The sequence below is a fragment of the Adelges cooleyi genome, unplaced genomic scaffold (assembly GCF_023614345.1).
Source record: "Adelges cooleyi isolate 19-005CV unplaced genomic scaffold, UGA_ACOO_1.1 ACOO_flye_CR_arks_rails_tigmint_CR_PRNA_247, whole genome shotgun sequence".
NCBI classification, from domain to species: domain Eukaryota; kingdom Metazoa; phylum Arthropoda; class Insecta; order Hemiptera; family Adelgidae; genus Adelges; species Adelges cooleyi.
This window is the reverse complement of record NW_026095912.1, coordinates 10715530-10735340: the sequence shown is the minus strand read 5'-3', so window position 1 is coordinate 10735340 and position 19811 is coordinate 10715530. Positions and strand designations below refer to the sequence as shown.

The following is a 19811-nucleotide window of genomic DNA, read 5'->3' as shown; positions in this document are numbered from 1 at the left end:
ATGTTTTTTTAAATTTTTAACACAACATTTTTTTTTAATGTATAACCATTGAGTACATATTATATAATATATACTCTCAATGGTATAACATACGTATATTAAAATGTCCAGTATCTTTTGTTTTTTTAAATACCGTCCGCCATTCTGACGAGTAGTTCCGCCAGTTTTCTAATGATCGAGATTATATCTAATGGTTGAGATAAAAATGATATTTTACACTTGTCAAAACCGCAAGATGTTGTGTAGGCGTACATCGGCTAATGTCGGTCGATTTAAATAAAAAATTGGCAGTTTAGCTTAACCGTGGCAGTAGATTAAGTACCAGTATAACGTGTTAGAGATGCGGGGGACACATATAGATACCTACATACCTTTTGTTTTGCTAGTTTCTCCCTCGAGTAAAACCATTTTTACGGTTTCCACTTACATCCTTATTGCTCTATACCAGTCCGTTTGCAAGTATGACGCAACGGTAAAACGGATCTCAGTGCTATAACATAGGTAATATAATAATATAGTGTTCCCATTCGGCGCACCAATGTCCGTTTAAACAGATTAATGACCGCCGTCGTGCAACCAAAGCTTCCGCCCAGTCGGGCTTAACCGTGTTTGGATATTGGCTATTGTTTAACAGCTGCCGCGCACGTCAAAATCTCAATGAAATCCATAAATTTCACTTAACCTACGATTTTTGTTGTACTATATAATATTTTATTACATATTTATTTACATAGGCAGGTATATATGTGTCATCGCCTGGCCGTCATGAATCAACAAAATCCTTCATGTTGTCTCCAACGATGTTATGCTCGGGATTTATTATAATGGGTGCAAATAATATAATATACAATAACTGTACACAACTTTACTCAGATGTCCATTTGCTATGTTTAATAAGTGCGCGAAAGATGTTTTCGGCGCACAGTCATCACGCGTGACCTTCAGTATAATAGAATGTATATAGAACTGGATATAAGGCGGAAAAGGTATGCGTCAACTGATGTTTAGGTCGTTTGTTGTAAAAGTGGTGTAACTACAATTTTTTTAAATAATATACATATTTTCGCTTAATGGAGTCACACGTTTAGTCATATCTTTCGTAATAAAAGAGAAGCATCTCCAATAAATGCAAAAATAGAAAACACTGAATCAATACTTGTATTGTTTTTCATACACATTAATTTACAAAAAGCTCATTATTTCAAAATTCAATTACAATAGGAGAAAATTCACTTTTACAATGAACGATATATTTATTTGAATACCAATAAATATTGTAAACATGTATAAATAATAGCTAATAAGCTAACACCAGAATTGGGCAAAAAATCCATGAATAACTCTGGTCTGACTGACGCCTAACTGTTGATGATCTGGCATTTATATTATTGGAATTACGATCTTAGTAAATCTTAGATCTTACTGAATTTTAATTTACTATGTTATTTCAATAATAACATCATTCTTCAACCCTCTTCATAGTTTCATACTATAATAGTTAGTATTATTTCATTTAATTTACGATCTTTAAACTGTATAGTTTATTTTGAACTTAAATAATATATAAGATTGAATAAAAACTAAATTATAGCTAAAATTTACTTATAAGCTGTTTATTAAATTATATATTTGACCAATCTCCATTTGTGTGTTACACAATTGAAGTACAAATAGTTTTTGGAGCAATGTTTAAATTCACCACAATGATAGACGAGTTTCAATAGGTACAAAATTAAGTCAAAAGTTTGTATCAATAGACATTATAGACAAAAACGAATTAATCCCGATGTTCATTTTAGTTCAAATATTAACTAACTACGCTAAATTTATTTTTAAGCTTAATCTTTCTAACTATAATTTCTCTCAGGTGTTTTAATATTTTATTTACTCTCTCTTTAAACACGCCCAAACCATCTAAAAATAGTTTGTCTCGTCCATTTCAATATTTTCATTTTAGCTTATTATTGCTTTCCTACAAGGTTTAATTGTATCATGGGAAGCCTCGCTCACTAAAACTTTTACTAACGTTTGTACCCCATTTGACCTTTCCATTTTTTTTTTATACTCTAAATGCCTCATTTCTGTCGCACAACAAACCACTAGTAGTCTTTATCCACCTCGCCCAACCACACTTCCATCGTTCTCTGGAATAATTCTGACATGTCTCTACTCTATTTACCGATCACCCTCCAAGCATAACTAGTTCTTTACTTTTACCTAAAACTATTTCTAAACTAAACTTTCACTGGTTTTAAAGAGTAACTTCGATTAAAATTTAAAACATATATTTTTACCTAGTTTTCTTTACCTAAAATCGTGTTTTTTTTAATGTAAAATTAATTTTTGGTAGACAGTATGTCAACAGTATATTGATTATTTTTTGTATTTTATTAATGGTTCGATCGAACAAAACAGATAATCTATAATTTTTTTATAATTTGCCTTTTAAAACATTTGTTTTCTTCTCGTTTTTTATTAAACATACTAGTTTTAAAAAAAAAACTAATTTTTTTTAAAACTTGCATTTTGAAAACTGTGTAATTTTGTGCTTTTATAAATGTTGTAGAAATTTAGATTAAACAAATATCTTTTATATTTCTGAAAAATAAAAACATTTTTTTCAAACCAAAATTGATTATTAAAATAGATAAAATGCGTACATAAATAAATAATTTTGTTATTAGTTTATTTTATTACATCTTTAAGTTTTCTGTCTGTATGGGAGCGACAACAGCATACAATATTAATATTATAATTTATACCAATAGGCAATATTGGTCAGCATAGACCAATGAGTAGGCAGTTAAGAGCCCTACTTATATATTGTATATTTTGTATGTAAAATAAACCAAACTGCGCTTAGATAAAAAAACTACGTCCAAATTATATTATTTTTATTAAATAAACATGTTCAAACGCTTTTACTCGAAAGTGTTTCTATTCTCGCTTTAATTGATAGCCATCATTGCATGGTAAGATTATAATGGACCGTGAGTAGGTTCTTGCGTATTATGATTGCTGTCGGTCTACCTATGACTTATTAGTATTACCCGATGCAGATTTTACTCTGCCGAAACGTTTTACCCAGTGCTATTATAATATATTTTGTTGACATTAAACGACAGGTGTACTTACACCAAAAACAAAAAATAGGTAGGTATATATTTACCTGTTCGCTCAACAGATGCGCCTCGTCAGATTATTATAATCATACATTTGTGGCTTGTGGGTCACCGATTATTATAATAATAGTACACCTACACACTGTCCCAAAGAAACCTCGAACCCCCTCGACTCTCATCGTTCAGGGTCTCTTGCCATTTGTGTAGCTTATAATATTATGGTCATCCGAGGTTCTTATTATACCTACCTCTTCACTTTCTGTCCATTATTATTAGGGTTGACAATTGCTCGTAATATAATATAGTTAATTCGCAAAATGCAAATTAAAAATGACTACATTTTATCTAATATTTAACGTTGTATGTTACAATGGTTTTTCTTTAGTCTACATGCAGCAGTACAACAAGTGGAGAGGCTGGGGAGAGATTTGAGGACCTAAGGGGCTTGTTATAATTTTAAGACCCCGTGAAAAAATATAATGGTAATACTTAGGGCCTTGACGAGTGCATTTTTTTTCTTTTAAACGATGCTATCCTCTGCAGAAATTTAGATTGAAGAATTTGTGTAACACAAAATTCAATGGTACAATTTTATTTTGAAATGTTTCAATAATTTGAACTACGACCAATAGGCGGTAATTTGTGTACAGTAATATTGACACATTTTTTACATTTTGGTACCTTTTTGAAGGATTTTTAATAGTTTGAGCCAAATGTATTTGTTTTGTGAGTGTAGTACGTTATTAAAAAATTGTTGCATTCGGCACTATATTTGACATGAGAGGCGATTTTGTTGACAGAATGAACCTACCTGCCTATTTCAATAGCGGTTAGATTTATTTATAAATGTAAAATCGAAATTCGATACACGAACATTTGCTTCATAGTTCGTATAGTACTTAGTAATTGAAAATATAACTTAGCCAATTTGCTCAGTTATAATATCATTTATAAATCAGTTAAATTTATGTCAAAGTCCTGTGCGTGTCTTTAATGAAATAAAATATATTGTTTTTCAATGATCTGTGATGGTGCAATTGTCGACTATTGTCCGCAATTGTTCACCACACACTATATACTATTGTTGTTGCATTAGAATAAATCCAATACCAAGTACGTAGGTATATAAGTTATGAGTATATAGCTAATGTCGCCTTGAGTCGCATCAAGAAACGCCCACGTAAACGTGACATTATTATAACATATTTCCCAACCTGTAAAAGCCTACCTATACTTACACACAATATGTTGCATGAGTTGTGTACCGATTTGTAAATATATATTTGTAAGCAGTATTAATTTGATAAAATATTTCTATTTTTATAACCTGTAAAAATGTGCTAATATTTAATTACTAATTAAAGTCTAAAGTAAGTTTTATTAAATACCTACAAAAAGAATAAAATTAAAAAAAAAAATGAACATCCTTAACGATGTTCATATTAGAACCGTAATAAATTCTACCTGCAGTTTTATCATTATTAAAACAAAATTCTAGTATAGATGATGAATAACCAACACAATATATTATAATATAGAAACAATCTAATTATATTGATCCTATATTATGGTAAAAAACGACTTAATAAATTTGACACAGTCATACGCGTGTTAATTGTGTTATACTCGTATTTTTAAAAAAGAACCTCAACGGTAAGTTCAGAGACATCAAAAAATGTTTTTATATGATGTTATTGATTATGTAGCTATTTAAAACTTTTAATGTCAGTAAGTTTAATAAATCATTTGTTCTTGAAACACAAAATACAACATAATCTAACTTGGTGCTTTTGAAATGCAAAAAAAAGGTATGGAATTAGGAATACATTTAGTCAACTTTTACCTTTGTCACATCCAAAAACTGTACGCCAATTACTTTCTTATTTAAAGACTACTTGTAGTTTTGAAAACGATTTTTTGGTCCCTTTTGGCTAAAGAAGTGCAGCATATCTGCATATGACTGCTAGAGAAAACAAAGGATTCTTTTGTTCGCCGAAAAAGTCAATAACTCATGTAATTTTTCATATATTGGATTTGAAAAAGACGATATTATACAACACAAGTTAAATTATTATTTCTTAAAAATAGAACAAAGCACACAACTTATTATAAAGTAGATTTGACAGAAACCACGAGTAAATTAAAAATAAACAAGTTATAAAATTAAATTAATTAGGCCCTATGAAGTATTGATTGGATTACTTTTTAAGAATCATCCTGTATACCCTCAGATGTATGAAACAGGCAAGTAGGCGACATCACTGTTGGTCGAACTAGCATACAACAATTAATTGGAAGAATATCAACCAGAATCACTTTCCGTCGACCCTAAACATAACAAATAAAATTATTATAACTTTTACAATTTTCATAATTACCATTATCGTTGTTTCTTAATTAGTGAAAATTGCTATTATAATTCATAAACTCATACTTAAAAACAATTGTGTTGCGATGAAGTCTGGCCGACTGGAAAAGCAGGATGAACGAAGATTAATTGTTGTAAAACGATATTTATGAGGTGAGAATATAGCAACACGCTGGTTATGGAAACTAAAAATATTAATTTACCTACCGAATACCAGTATGTTTTGTAATGCTACCAAAACTAGTAATATAGTTCAAAAAGTTATAGTTTTTAAATTATATTGAAAAAACGAAATTTACTAAATTTCACGAGATAAATGTTATTTGTTTTTGTACAGCTGGCCCTCCTTAACCTGTTATGTTCTCTAATTATTTCCTCTCAATAAATTATAAAAAAATAATTCGCAACAAAATATATATATTTATAATAACATTAGGTTATAAAAATTATAGATAGCCAACCGAGACAAATTTTAGTTTAAACACAGGACAAGCGCTAATAGTATAATTTTCACTGTAAATATAAATAATTTTAGTAATATTTACATTACCTATTGACAGATCCATCCCTGACCCATCACTTTGGACTTGTTCTTCTTCTATCTGCAATTATATATTTATAGATGACAAAATTAATATTAATAAAAAATATTTAAAAAAGTGTTAAGTGTTATTTTCTCCGTTCCCCAGAAAAACATTGAATCATGGATATGTTATAGCATTGCGGTCCGTATAACCACTATGATTTTTTTTAATGAAGTACAATTATTTTTATTCTGAAAATACTTTTAATTTTATTCTTAGGCAGCATTATAATAGAAGACGGGAAATAAACCAAGGAAATCAAAAAACAGGATAGATCAAGCAAAGAATGTATTCCTTAAAAAGAAAAAAATGCTAACAACAAAAAATATAAACATAGTAACGAAGAAACGGCTCATAAAAACATACGTCTGGAGTGTGGCATTATATGGAAGTGAGACCTGGACAATTAATAAAAAAGAGAAAGATATGTTAGAAGTTCTGGAGATGTGGTGTTGGAGAAGGATGCAGAGAATAAGCTGGACTGATAGAAGATCAAATGAAGACATCTTGAGGACAATAGATGAAAAACGAACATTGATAGACATTATAAAGAAAAGGAGATGGCAGATGATAGGACATCTGTTGAGGCATGTGGATGAATTGCATAGTTTAATAATTGAAGGAATGATAGAAGGAACAAGATCAAGAGGCAGACCTAGGACGAGATACGTTAGCCAAGTAATGCAGGATGCAGGAGTTACTTCCTACAGGGAGCTCAAGAATATGGCGAATGACAGAGAAAAATGGAGAAGGCATTTATTGTGAAAAATTTGTTAAAAACCAATCTTTGGATTGATAAACAAAAAAAAAAATATGTGCTCGGTAACATTTAGCACTCGCACAGAATTTCTGATTGACCCCCAGTCCAATAACATATCCTTGTTTAAATGGGTACATTATATAAATAATTATATTATTATTTCACTGTAAGTTACAGGTTCATCTTCCGCTCGTGATCTTCCAACGTCGTATATTTGTATAGTACGTCCATCATGATAGTTCTGTGCAACAATCGCTATTTGTGTGTCATAGGTATTGCAAACCATATGATTTATAGATGATTCATTCTTCGTATTAACAGTAGCTATCACAGTACAAACAGGCTGAATTATTTTAACCACCTATTAATTATCTAGTATCTATAATTAAGTGATTTGACTTACCAATAGTTGTGTAATCATTAGGGTCTAGGGTTTTAAATGATGTAGGCTTATCTCTCCTTGTCGTAAGATAAGCATACATGCCTTCTCCTGTTATAGGAAAAAGCACATTACAACCATCAAGACTCGAGACGCTACGCAATAGTTGAAATGTACGCAAATCCCATACTTTTGTGTTTGAAATAATCTGTCAACAATCAGACTGTATAGTTAAGAAAATAATTATACAAATTAAAAGTGAAATTATTCAGAATTAGAGATGCAAATTTTATCAATTTTTTTTTTTTTTTTTAATGTAATTGTTTAAAAAATATTTGGTAAGGTAGGCAGATCACAATATCATATAGTCGTTATTACAACATTTAGACCTATAAATATTAGTAAAGTCAACAAAAAAATTTAAAGATGCCTTTTACAGTATTTCTATCTATTGTAATCTAATTAAATATTGGCGATAATTATGTTTTATTGATACAACTTATAGCTAAAGGTTCGATGCACCTTACATTAACTAGCTCGCTTCACTTTCCTAGGCAAGTTTCAATATGGTTGATGAAATATAACCAAAAAAAAAAAATGTATGGTAAAATTAGCATTTCTTTATTCAAGATATTTTGTATATTGAGTAGTAGAACAGAATAGTTATATTTACTTCCATTCTTTTTGGGTGGAAAATATCGTTGGATAGGTATTGTGACTTATAAAGTTTAGCCAATTTATGAATTCTTTTTCCAGACGTTGCATCCCATAGTACACCTTCAGATAGTACTAATTTATTAGTGGCGTCAAACACAGGCTTATTATTAAATAATATATCATTGTCAGAAGGTTCCATGCCTAACGTCATTAGTCTTTTACTAGTTTCAACATCATATATCTAAAATATTAAAAAACACTTAATTTACCGACAAATCAAAAAGTAGTCCAAACTATGTACCACTGCTAGTTCATTTAAAGATCCCAGTAATTTATTTTGACAATGGTTACTAAAGGTGCAGTATTCTACTTCGTTTAAAAAATATCTAGAAAAAATAACCAATAAATAAAGAATTAAAATATTCAAACAACTACTAAAAAATAAAAAAATTTACTTGTGTGAGATTGACTTGTTATCTATAGACCATAATGACGTACCAGCATCCTCCATTGATGACGATAACAACAATTTCCCGTTGTTGCTTGTTTCTAATTTATCGACAGAGGAATCGTGTACAGTAAACACTAATTCTTTTTGACCGGTGAACAAGTTGTAGACTTTAATATTCCCATCATTTGTACCTACCACTAGTCGATTTTGAGTCTAATGGCACACACGTAAAAATTATAATAACTCTGTGAAATAAATAACTTTTTTTTTTTTAAATTATTTTCAACAAAAAAAAGACTTACCAAAAAGTCACAACACTTAATGTAATTTTCATCAAAGTAGCGTTTCTTCCAACGGAACGTTCGGGTTTGAATGAACCTACTATGTATTAATCTCTGATCTAACTGTCTAGAATGTATGTTTTTGCAATATCTCTTTGCAAAGTTAGTACACATTAAATTTCTAGGCAACGAAAGTGGGCATTTGTGCAGCCTACAGAATGTAGTAAATAAAAATAATATTAAGAACTATGAAGAAATAAAAAACATAAATTAAGTTGCTAAATAAAACAAACTATATATTTTAAAAAAATCTAAAATATTTTTTACTTGTTAACATTTAAACATGTCTGAGAATACAAGTTTAATACTTGTACACCTAAACTATCGCACAAAGGTCAGTTGGAAGGATTACTTAGGTCCCATTTTTGATTTTGAATCAAATGTTTAGAACTCGTCGGGTACATTGCTTGAAAATAGTTAAGAAACAAGTAAAATACTTTATTGTAACAAGCAAAGTATTTAAACATTAAAAAATTGATTGTTATAAAAAATCAGTTTATATAAAAAGTGTTTTAATAGTACATTGTTATTCCCTGAAAAGCATTTTTTAAAAATAGTTCTGTTGCTATAAGAAATTAAAATCAAACCTTTATACATAATTTTTTTTTTTTAATGAGCTTATTTGTTTTACAACTACTTATATTTTAATTACTTACAAGTTAGTAGGTTTCTTTACTTTTTTATTATACTTATTTTTTCAACAGTTATTAATAACCTTAATTACAGCTAAATGAACACTTTCAAAATTCAAAATTATTTGAGGAATTCAATGGGGAAAGAATGACTTCCTTTAGTTGTTAATGTTCTGAATTTTTCAGAAAATTGTATGTAATTAAAAAGAGTAGTCCTCATTTTATAGTTATAAATTATAACACGTTTAACGTTAAAGTTACAACTATGTAAAATAATGTTACTTTGAAAGTCAAATGTGTTGTAACTCTTTTTCGTTATAATAATTATTGTACAACCAAATACTTGTTAAATTTTTAGTTTTGTTGCGATTTTTAAACGACTGTGTTATGAAAATAATGTTCTGTTCTTATTACATAAAATCGTTAGACAAATACCTCGTAACTACAAATTTCAAATTTTTCAGCAAAACATAAAAGCAAGTTAAAATCAAAACTCAAATGATCCAAAATTAATATAATATTTTTCTCGAAAATGCCCAAAAACAATTTAAATTCTTATCTGTTTTAAGAATACTTACCACTAATTAAAAGGCTAAGGGCTTTAGCTTAATCTAACCCGGTTTGGAGGGCTTTGAAAAAAAAACTGATAACAGATTCGGATTCCCCGTCAATAATCATAGATACGAAACATGACATTATCAATCTCAAAGATCTTTAGTACAAATTACAATAATTTACATTACATAATAATTTAATTATTTACATTTTACCGTTTTTTGGATCCAGAGAGCTTTAATTGTAGCCTTAGTACTTATATTATATATACCATTATATTATATATTTTCATATATATTATCATTTATCAGTAAATAGTTTTTAGCGGGAAATAATTATCATATGGACACCGACTTGTATCACAGTCCACAGATTTGGTAATTATTTAATCTGTACTTGTAGACACTAGGCAGCTCTGTTCGAATTTTTTTTCTCTTTAGAGTTTTAGAGTTTAGGGACAGAGCAAACTGAAATGTGGATTGATAAATCCATTTTGAGACAAACCTAATAGAGTATAGTATATAGTTTCTAATATTGTCAAAGAGATCAATAGAAATATTGTAAAATGTATTTTCATTAAAGAAAAAAATGTGTGAATGCACAACTACTGGGAAAAGGTTGTTATTGTTAAATATATGGCTATATCATGGAGGCTCTTTAGTAGACACTTTTCAAGAGCTCCTGTAGCCTTATGTGATCCTGATTCGGTTGCGAGGCTGAAGCATAATAATTACTGTATTATTATAAAAGATAAGAAAAACTGTGTGAGATGTCAAAGACTTATTAATCTATTTACAACGCGGGGAAGAAAAATACAGGATGGGTTTCAAGAACGCCTACTCTTATGACAAAAATACTTTAACCTTAATTAAAACTGGGTAAAGTTAAAGATAGTTGACCAACTATAGTATGATAAAGAACTCGAAGTTCAAAATTAAAAACACAAAAATTTGACGTTATATCGAAAATTGGTCAATGATTTGCCTACTCGTATTATTTAACAATTGTTCACTTAGTGCCTACAAATATTTACATGATAGTCAATTTTTACCTTTGTCACATCCAAAAACTGTACGCCAATTACATTCTTATTTAAAGACTACTTGTAGTTTTGAAAACGATTTTTTGGCCCTTTTGGCTAAAGAAGTGCAGCATATCTGCATATGACTGCTAGAGAAAACAAAGGGTTCTTTTGTTCGCCGAAAAAGTTTGCAAGTCAATACTTCATGTAATTTTTCATATATTGGACTTGAAAACGACGATATTATACAACACAAGTTAAATTATTATTTCTTAAAAATAGAACAAAGTACACAACTTATTATAAAGTAGATTTGACGGGAACCACGATTAAAAAAAAAAAAAATTAATTATAAAAGCCTCAAGTATAATTTTACAATATTTGTTTAAATTTAATTACGCACACATAAATGAAAAGAAAATATGTTTAGCAATTATAAAATTATATAATACAAAAATTATATCTATAGTTAAATATTTGTTTAAAAAAATTAGGTTATAGGTATAATATAAAAGTTGAAATGAAGAAATAAAACAAATATAAATTTAATTAGAATCAAACCGTCTCACGGAAATCGAGTACTACTTTACACAAAAAACAATTTACCAATCAATTTATTCTCATTATTAGTTATTTTAATTTGTATTATTGTAATTCTTATGTTTTATTATATTGCTGTTATAGATAATTGTATTTACTTTTTAAAAACAAGTAATAATACGATTTTGAATAAATAAAATACCTAAAAAGTGTATTTTAACATGAGTTCTTTCTATTTTTTTAAATTATTTATTGATAACAGTAGTTACTTATTTATAGTAGATTCATTAGTCGCATGGCTAGGAGAGGACTCAGAAACCATAAGAACGGGACCTTTTCAGAAATTAAAGAAGTTGGACTAGTATGACTAGTTAATTATATATTTAAAGGATCAGAATCCTTTTTGTCTGAACAGGTCGTTGGCACAGCTACTGCAGTTGTAGAATCGACTGTACACCCGCGGCTTGTTGAGGGTCCAGAACTATCATTAGCTTCACTTACAACCGATTCTTTTAATCTAATGGTTCTTTCGTCTTCGGTTGTTAAATCAATAAAGGTATTTGATTTTTTTGTCTCCTCTAAACAATCCGGTTTGGATATTTTAGAATCGCCATTTGATTTGTCACTTTTATTGTCATCACTATCGTATATGTACACGGATGTCCTAGGTTTTTTCCGAGCTGCTGTTTCCGTGTTCTCTGTTTTATTTTTTTTATCAAATACTCTCCAAGTGCCATCAGCAATTATTTCAATTTCTTTGCACGTGTCAGGAAGGGACGGGCTGGTCACTATTTCTAAAAAATACGATTGAATACGAATGTCGTCGAACAGACAAGTATTATTGCAGGTCGGACATATCCACTTTGGTTTTTTCTCATTCATTAAAATAAATGTACTCGCATCGAAACATTGTAAATGATCGCATTTAATAGACTTGGCTGGAATTTTCATTCTCATTTGACTCAACGGACATACTATTGAGACACGATAAGAAGTGGTCGATAATTCTGGATCAATTTCTGCCAATTTTTGTATTATGTCATTTTTTGTTTCCTCTGTGCTTCTAGCTCCTTTTTCAGAAAGTCTTTTCAACAAAACATCTGGACTCAATTTCTCGACCAAGTTTATTCCCAAGATATAAGTTTTTCCATCAGGGATCCAGTTTAAACGCGCTATGTTTTCCAAATTAGGATTGAGTTTAAGAAGCGGAGTAAAGTTTAGAGGATATGGCAGGCGTCTGGCTTCAGGTCCTGGGCGAGAGTTAGGACAAAGTGGCGGTAGTGGCAATACTTTTCCGTTGATACGAATAAATAAACTTGTGGGCAAGTAGTCAGAAAGTTCTGAACCCGGGGCCAGTTCACAAATACGAGTTTGAATTTGATACGGATACTCAGTTTCGCCATTAGATACAATACGATTCATAGCGACTTGATTGACATAACGACATGCTAATGGCATTCTGATGGTAATCTCTCTCATACCTGACAACAAAAATACAATAACAGTTATGAATTTATACCTACATTTTATTATAAACATATTAATTATATTATAGTGGGAGTTGAGCAAAATATGTTAGTTGTTGCTTTGCATCTTTCCTTGAAAATATATTATGTTCTGCCTCTAAAGTAAATTAGTATTCTTATATTGACAAATACTTTAATAAATACATTTAAAAAATAGTAAATACAAATTCTTTATTAATTTTTTTGATTTTAATAAGATATTTTGTGTTTACTAATTGTAACTTTAAATGAAAATTAATGTTATTTTATGTTTATTCTACCACTGCAATGTTTATAGATAACAATTTGAATGATTTTGCTAATTATTATTATGCTTATGGAAAACTAGAAAAATATTGGTTTTAATTAAAATTGACCCGAGTAACATTTTAATTCTACCCCTCAGATGATGTATAACAGTATAATTTATAAAATCTGTTTTATTTAGTAAAAACAAATTAGAAATATTTTTCTTTAAAATAAATTTCCAACATAAAACTCTCCTTTTAGTTGCCCCAATCATAAAAACATATTAAGTACAAATTGTAGTTAACCGTTTTACCTTTTGGACTATTTTTCAATGTGCATTGCTCTCTGCCACACAACGTGGTCGGTTGTAACACTTCTTCGATGTAATCATAGAAAGGTAATTTTTTAAATTGAACAGGCAAGTCAATCGAATGATCATCATAAGAAATAATTGGAGTGTACGGCCTGGTGGGTAAATTATTCATTAGAAAATTATGTCGACTCATTGTTATAATATTGAAATCGATTGGCTGTCGATAGTTGTTATTTAAAACGATTGAACTGTGTCTAACCATCATATTTTGCACTGGTCGTGGTGCCACCCCAGTACTTGGTAACTGTTGTGAATTCTGTTGGTTGGGCTGATTTCTTTGCAAACATGGTATTAATTCATAATCCCGTGGGTCGAGTCGTAGGGCTAACTCTGTTGGGTAGAACAATCTCGGAGAAGAAGTCAATCTACTCATGGATATCATGTTCTCCTGATAAGTGTGCATCATATTATGGCGATGATAACTATCAGCATCTGATATAAATGGATTGTTTTGATTCTGTATACATTGAAACAGTTCTTGAATTTTCATTAGATATGCTTGATAGTTAAATCCAACCGGTCTATTTCTTAAAAGCTCTAACGCGCGTTCCAGTAAGGCAGACTGTTCACCAAATCTACTTTGACCGAATAGTTCCAATAATGTTTGCAGTTCAAGAATCGGTAGTCCTTTCAACATCGAACTGTGTTCTGAAATTTCTTCTTGATTCGTACTCATGGTTTATACCTGAAAAATTACAAATATTACAGCTCTAAAATTTCGTTATTAAGTAGTAAGTTAAATATTTTAATTGAATTATTCAAACAAATTAAATGACAACTACTTTATAACCATCCTATGCACCCTTGTAAAGGAAATTATTTTAATTTGATAAAAAAATTGTATTTAAAAATACAGATCATTAACTATAATATAATATTATATTATATCAAACTACTATATTTAATTAAATTATTTACAATTAACATGAACTAAAAATACCTAACCAACGTTAGGATTAAAGTGAAGCAATTTAATCATTTTAAGGCCAACTGTCCACAGGGGAAATGTTCCTAAAAAATAATGTCCCTAAAAAAAATTCTTAATTAACATTAGGTGTAATAATAATAAGACCACTTTAATTAATTATAATGGATTTCTATACTTACAATATTCAGAAAGCAAAAATGAAACTTATTGGGATTGTGTAAACTGAACATTTTCTTTATCGCCAACATCTATATGGTGGGTCTCATTTTTGATCGTACAAATGAGCACATTAGATATAAAACGATCATTGTGCACCAAAGGTCAAAAAATAAATATAGCTTCAAAAAGAAAAGCAGAAGATCATGGTAATAAACATGCACAACACATTCAGAATAATAGAAAATCTAGAGGTCCATATTAGATATGAAGAAAATATTATTTGTGAAACAGAGGTTGGGGATGTTAATTTTTTTAATTATGTGTTGTATTCACAACGATCAAACTATAACTGAAAAATAAACTCAATCATTTAACAGGTCATATTTCCTATGAATTGTTTTAGGCCAGATATTATGAAAACACTAAAATATTAACTAGAAACTTGATATGTTTACTAGCCACCTTAGATACTAGCTTGTTAATATACTATTTCATTATCTATAATTCCACCACTACTCTAAATTTATTCGGTACACCAACGAAACATGAAAATGCTCTTTCGTGGTAGCGGACTTGTTTGAAAAATGACTTTTCAGGTTTGTATTTCATTCCCATTGCACTTAAAATGTATACTGTCACTCGGCGGAACGAGCGGCCGCGGCGACGCGGTACCGGCACCCGGCGGCTTGCGCCGAGTGTATATTTATATATGTTATGATACAAAGGGGAGAGGGTCGTCCCTACGGTATTTCCCTCTTCCCCCATTGAATCCGTGCCTGGCCTAGCATTACTAATACCCAGATAAGCGACCACACAGTCATTTTAGCAGCAAAATCATATCCCTGCCATGGTGTTTCAATCCGATATTATGTACCAATAAAAACTTAAAACACCGAAAAAAATTATTCTATGAAAATTGTCTAGTTTCTATTATTGCCGACATTAGAGTATACCATAAAATTGAATGTTATTCTAATGGGATTATTTTACGTATGTTTTGTAACACAAATTATTAATTACCTATATAACACTATCATAAATAATATTTATACTTATTGTATTAATAAATAATATATTTTATAATCAATGATAGTGTTATAGAATATTATTGAAAAAAATAACTGGGGGCCACTAAAATAGCACAACTAAGTAGTTACTTGCCAAAATCGTCGTGTCCAATTCTCGAAAACCGCTAGCTAAACGGACAATATGCTCAATGTAATGATTGTTTGAATTCGTCAACGTCCAGTGGTCACCAACAGCCCGTGTACGACCCAGAGCACAATCAGTAGCGACTAGCGTACTGATATGCTGGGGTGTTTGCTCTCTGTCGTTTCCCGGGACACCGGTATCGATCGGACAAAACCCCTGCAGGGTACAATGGCCGCTATGCTAAAGTCGGTGCGCAGCGATCCTACCGTCAGCTGTCGGTCTGGGCTGGTAGAGGCTAGAGATAATCGGTAATTGAAGCAAACGATTATATTGTAGTACAGGGTTTGTTACCCGAGAGCCGTCGTGGTACGAAAAAGTAGGGACACTAAATAATATATTTCATCTGTCCTCATCCAAATATTAAACATTATTATATCATGTTGGCAAAAGAAATGTATTTTGTAATAAATTCAACTGTTATGAAACCGTGTACCTATAGGCACACCGATTTTACAGTTGACAGTGTTGAGGCAGTATGGCCGACTCGGTAAAGCGGCAGTGTTATGAGCTCTCATTGACGCTGGTTCGACTCCGGGCACGGGCGTTCCAATTGCTGGGCGATAATCGTTACGCAATATAATAAACAAACGCATATAAATAAAATACATTAATATCAAAAAAAGGTTTTTCGCCATCATGCACCCGGTTGTGTTTTACTAAATCACTGGGTTTTAAAAACATTTCGTGAAACGTGTGTCACATTCATTTTTTTTTGCTGTGTTAAAAAAAATTATAACATTGTGAAACATGTATTTTCAGTAAGAAATTAAATTTTTCATAAAGATTATAGATAAAAGATTTTTTATTTTTATAAAAGCAAAAATAATAAGATGTAAATCTATTATTGTCTTGCGACAAAACTGTACCACAAATTGTACACAAATAGTTAATAAAATTCATAAAAATATGTTTTGCAATTACCTTGGAGTCCTACTTTTTCAATTACATGTTCTAAAGGCTGTAATGTTAAAAAATATATACAAATAAATTTTGGTTTGGACGTGTTTTATACCCTTAGTTTTGCAAATATTACCGACAAAATTTGTAACGTTCGCATAGTACGTACATTACATATTATGATGTTGGTAATATTGTCAGGTTACGGTTTAAGCAACTTCGTAAATATTTTTCCTGTAAAATTGTGCCCCTAAGTGATATGTTTTTAATTTTATAGGAAGCCCAAAATAAAACAAAACATTTTAAAAGCATTTCTGTAGTATCGTCAACTTATTTAACATTTTCAGTATAATTTTTGTTTATTGTGAAAATATCTAAACAGAAATAAAAACATTAATAAAGTATTTGAAATAACACTAAGATCGTTTATACCGAGTAAATATAATGAAATTTGTATTCATTAATAATTATTAATACAATGACTAAATAAATTAACGATAATACCTTGGATATAGATCTTTTAATACTAAGAATGAACGGGTAAGGTATGGAAGCGCTGTCAATATTATGTTAATAGATATAATGTTGATAGATAATATTGAGCAGTGAGCAGGATAATTTTCTTGCACAGACAGAAAAAGGAGCCAGTTTCGCATTATAACATCTTACATGACTGGAGAAAGTGTGCAAATGCCATGGAGTAATATGATTGATTATAATATAATATCTACGATTATAACTACAATAATTTTTAATATAATTTAGTATAATTTTTTATATCGTTCTCTACAATCGTGATAAAAGCCGTCCCATCAGAGATTAAATGAAAAATAAAAGTTAAAAAGTATCTAAACTGTGGTCCCATCAAAATGCTGATTCACGGGGGTTGCAATTTTCAGTGCAGCCACTTTAGAAAGAAACCCATATTTATACGATAATTGGTAAATAATTGTGTTGAGTGATATATACTATTCTTAGACAAATGCTCAATAGACAATTATAGGAATAATTCGTAATCTATCGATCATATTTACTTAATAATTAATGGATATATAATATATTATTTATATCTCTATGCCATATGGCATATTATACTGATAGACGGGAGGACGCCTACCCGGACGCTGTATGTGCCAGTCTAACAAATCGCACTCTGGTGGACAAAATCTGAGCCTCCGATTGCTTACATATTATTATGTGTTATTATTTTATGGTGAACAGGGTTTTAAACTAGTTTTGAATATTGTAAACTAGAATTCTGTTTCAAGACTTCAGATTATTATTGTTTTTGTTGAAACTTGTTTATGTTGGATCATAAATCGTCGGTGAGTACAAATTGAATTACCATTTACTACTATTATTGGGGCTTTTGAATTTTCATAGTAAAAAGATATATTTACAGAAATCAAAATGGCAAATAAAAAAAAAAGTAACAAATATTGCTGCGTGTTTGGATGTAATTCCTACTATTCTATAAATACAAATTTGAGTTTTCATCAATTTCCAAATTTGAAAGAGCCAAAAGTATTATGGAAAAACAAGATTGGGATTGAAGAATTGATCAATCGTCGTAGAATGTGGGCTATTATATTGAAGCTGTCTAAGAAAGCTTTAAAAAAAAAACAGTTAAAAGTATGCTCTAAACACTTCAATGAATGTGATTTCTTCCCAATGGGTATGATGTTTAATTTACTTGAACCTAGTTATATTTGGAGAACCTAGATATACTAAAATACAATTTTTAATTTAGGATTAAATAAAACTCGTATCTGTCTCAAGCCGACAGCTATTCCTTCTCAAAATCTACCAAAATTTTCAGTATTACTTCCTTCACCGAAGAAAAGACCTCCACCAAAAAATAAAACTCCAAAACAACGTAAGTTGAAAAATAAACAAAAGAGTGATAATGATACACAGTCGTGTGATGTAAGTAATTATAATTACTTTGTTATACTTATTTGTTTTATTTTTAAATCTTTTATAAACCAATTTCTAGTGTTATTATATGGAAAATTTTGATGAAAATTTAAAATCCAATGTGGCTGATGATTTGATAGTTGCCAAAAATATTATCCAGGAACTTAAAGTCATGACTGATACAGAAACGCAAGTATCAAGCAGTGATCTCCTAACATCTTTAATAGATACAGAAAAAAAACTAAATACTATGACAGGCATACGTTCATTTAAAATTTTAGAAGAAATTATAGAACTACATAAAACATATTTTCCCGATAATAGGAAACACCGACTAAGCTTGAAGGAACGTATCATTATGGTATTTTTAAAATTTAAACAAGGTTTATCATTTTCTATTTTAGGAATTTTATTTAATGTTTTAACTTCAAAAACTTGTAAAATTTACAATTTGATGATACCCCAACTTGCGCACATATTTAAAGCATTAATTTATTGGCCTTCCAAGCAACAAATTATGCCAAACACACCATATCGCTTTGATAAATTTAATAATGTCAGAGTTGTATTAGATTGTACTGAAATGTTTTTACAGAGGCCTAAGTGTTTAAGATGCCGCAAACAATGTTATAGTAATTCTAAATTTACCTACACTTTAAAGTTTTTGGTAGGGATTTCTCCAACGGGTTTAGTAACCTATATTAGCCAATCTTGGGGGGGTGGTGTATCAGATGAAGTTATGTTTGAGAAAAGTAATGTAATTGAAATGATGCAAACACCAGATGCTATTATGATAGAAAAAGGGTTCCTTATTGATGATATTTGCAAAAAAAGAAATATCACCATAATTCGGCCTCCCTTTTTAAGGAATCAAAAACAATTAAACATAGAAGATGCTCTTTTATTTAAAGACATTATTAAAACTAGAATACACACTAAAAGGTTGAAAAGAAAATTAAAAACCTTTAATATATTTCGGCATAAATTTCCTTGGGCACATCTTCATTTAGCTAATAATATAATGATAATAATTGGTGGCTTGTGTAATATTAGTCCACCAATATAGATACATTTAATTGTTAATATGCTTATTTATTTTTAAGTTATTATACATTATTTAAGTATTTAATTTTGTTTATGTACGTTTTTACCATTTTTTTA

General features: G+C 29.9%; 3 protein-coding genes across 6 annotated transcripts; 1 reads left to right on the top strand and 2 right to left on the bottom strand.

Moving 5' to 3' along the window:
* Positions 1 to 5172: 5172 nt before the first annotated feature.
* Positions 5173 to 10120, bottom strand: LOC126836669 (DDB1- and CUL4-associated factor 1-like). Of its 4 annotated transcripts, XM_050570269.1 has the most exons (10): positions 10058 to 10120; positions 9873 to 10006; positions 8624 to 8813; positions 8326 to 8534; positions 8172 to 8256; positions 7887 to 8111; positions 7238 to 7421; positions 7010 to 7158; positions 6041 to 6092; positions 5173 to 5450 (listed from the first exon to the last, which is right to left on the bottom strand). In XM_050570269.1, exons 3-10 carry the CDS (start codon positions 8774 to 8776, stop codon positions 5425 to 5427), a joined length of 1083 nt encoding a protein of 360 aa, XP_050426226.1. In that variant the 5' UTR covers positions 8777 to 8813; positions 9873 to 10006; positions 10058 to 10120; the 3' UTR covers positions 5173 to 5424. The 4 variants fall into 4 exon arrangements, with proteins under 4 accessions (XP_050426226.1, XP_050426225.1, XP_050426227.1 ...); XM_050570268.1 differs by having other exon boundaries at positions 9873 to 10090; XM_050570270.1 differs by lacking the exons at positions 9873 to 10006; positions 10058 to 10120 and adding an exon at positions 8977 to 9151.
* Positions 10121 to 11785: 1665 nt separating this feature from the next.
* Positions 11786 to 14213, bottom strand: LOC126837168 (E3 SUMO-protein ligase PIAS1-like). The gene is made up of 3 exons (XM_050570997.1): positions 13867 to 14213; positions 13478 to 13629; positions 11786 to 12891 (listed from the first exon to the last, which is right to left on the bottom strand). Exons 1-3 carry the CDS (start codon positions 14211 to 14213, stop codon positions 11786 to 11788), a joined length of 1605 nt encoding a protein of 534 aa, XP_050426954.1.
* A 3738-nt stretch (positions 14214 to 17951) lies between these two features.
* Positions 17952 to 18871, top strand: LOC126836698 (uncharacterized). The gene is made up of 4 exons (XM_050570307.1): positions 17952 to 18058; positions 18136 to 18408; positions 18484 to 18609; positions 18730 to 18871. Exons 2-4 carry the CDS (start codon positions 18144 to 18146, stop codon positions 18750 to 18752), a joined length of 414 nt encoding a protein of 137 aa, XP_050426264.1. The 5' UTR covers positions 17952 to 18058; positions 18136 to 18143; the 3' UTR covers positions 18753 to 18871.
* Positions 18872 to 19811: the final 940 nt, after the last annotated feature.

Excerpts from the sequence above, each read along its gene's own strand:
- LOC126836669 (XM_050570269.1), bottom strand. The coding sequence starts at position 8,776 with ATGTGTACTAACTTTGCAAAGAGATATTGCAAAAACATACATTCTAGA. Across the intron at positions 8,535-8,623 it reads TTAAGTGTTGTGACTTTTTG|ACTCAAAATCGACTAGTGGT; the intron begins GTAAGTCTTTTT and ends GTGTGCCATTAG. Across the intron at positions 5,451-6,040 it reads AGGGATGGATCTGTCAATAG|GGTCGACGGAAAGTGATTCT; the intron begins GTAATGTAAATA and ends TGTTATGTTTAG.
- LOC126837168 (XM_050570997.1), bottom strand. The coding sequence starts at position 14,213 with ATGAGTACGAATCAAGAAGAAATTTCAGAACACAGTTCGATGTTGAAA. Across the intron at positions 13,630-13,866 it reads AGATTGTTCTACCCAACAGA|GCCGTACACTCCAATTATTT; the intron begins GTTAGCCCTACG and ends TTTACCCACCAG. Across the intron at positions 12,892-13,477 it reads ATTGAAAAATAGTCCAAAAG|GTATGAGAGAGATTACCATC; the intron begins GTAAAACGGTTA and ends TTTTGTTGTCAG.
- LOC126836698 (XM_050570307.1), top strand. The coding sequence starts at position 18,144 with ATGGCAAATAAAAAAAAAAGTAACAAATATTGCTGCGTGTTTGGATGT. Across the intron at positions 18,409-18,483 it reads ATGTGATTTCTTCCCAATGG|GATTAAATAAAACTCGTATC; the intron begins GTATGATGTTTA and ends TTTTTAATTTAG. Across the intron at positions 18,610-18,729 it reads AAATAAAACTCCAAAACAAC|TGTTATTATATGGAAAATTT; the intron begins GTAAGTTGAAAA and ends ACCAATTTCTAG.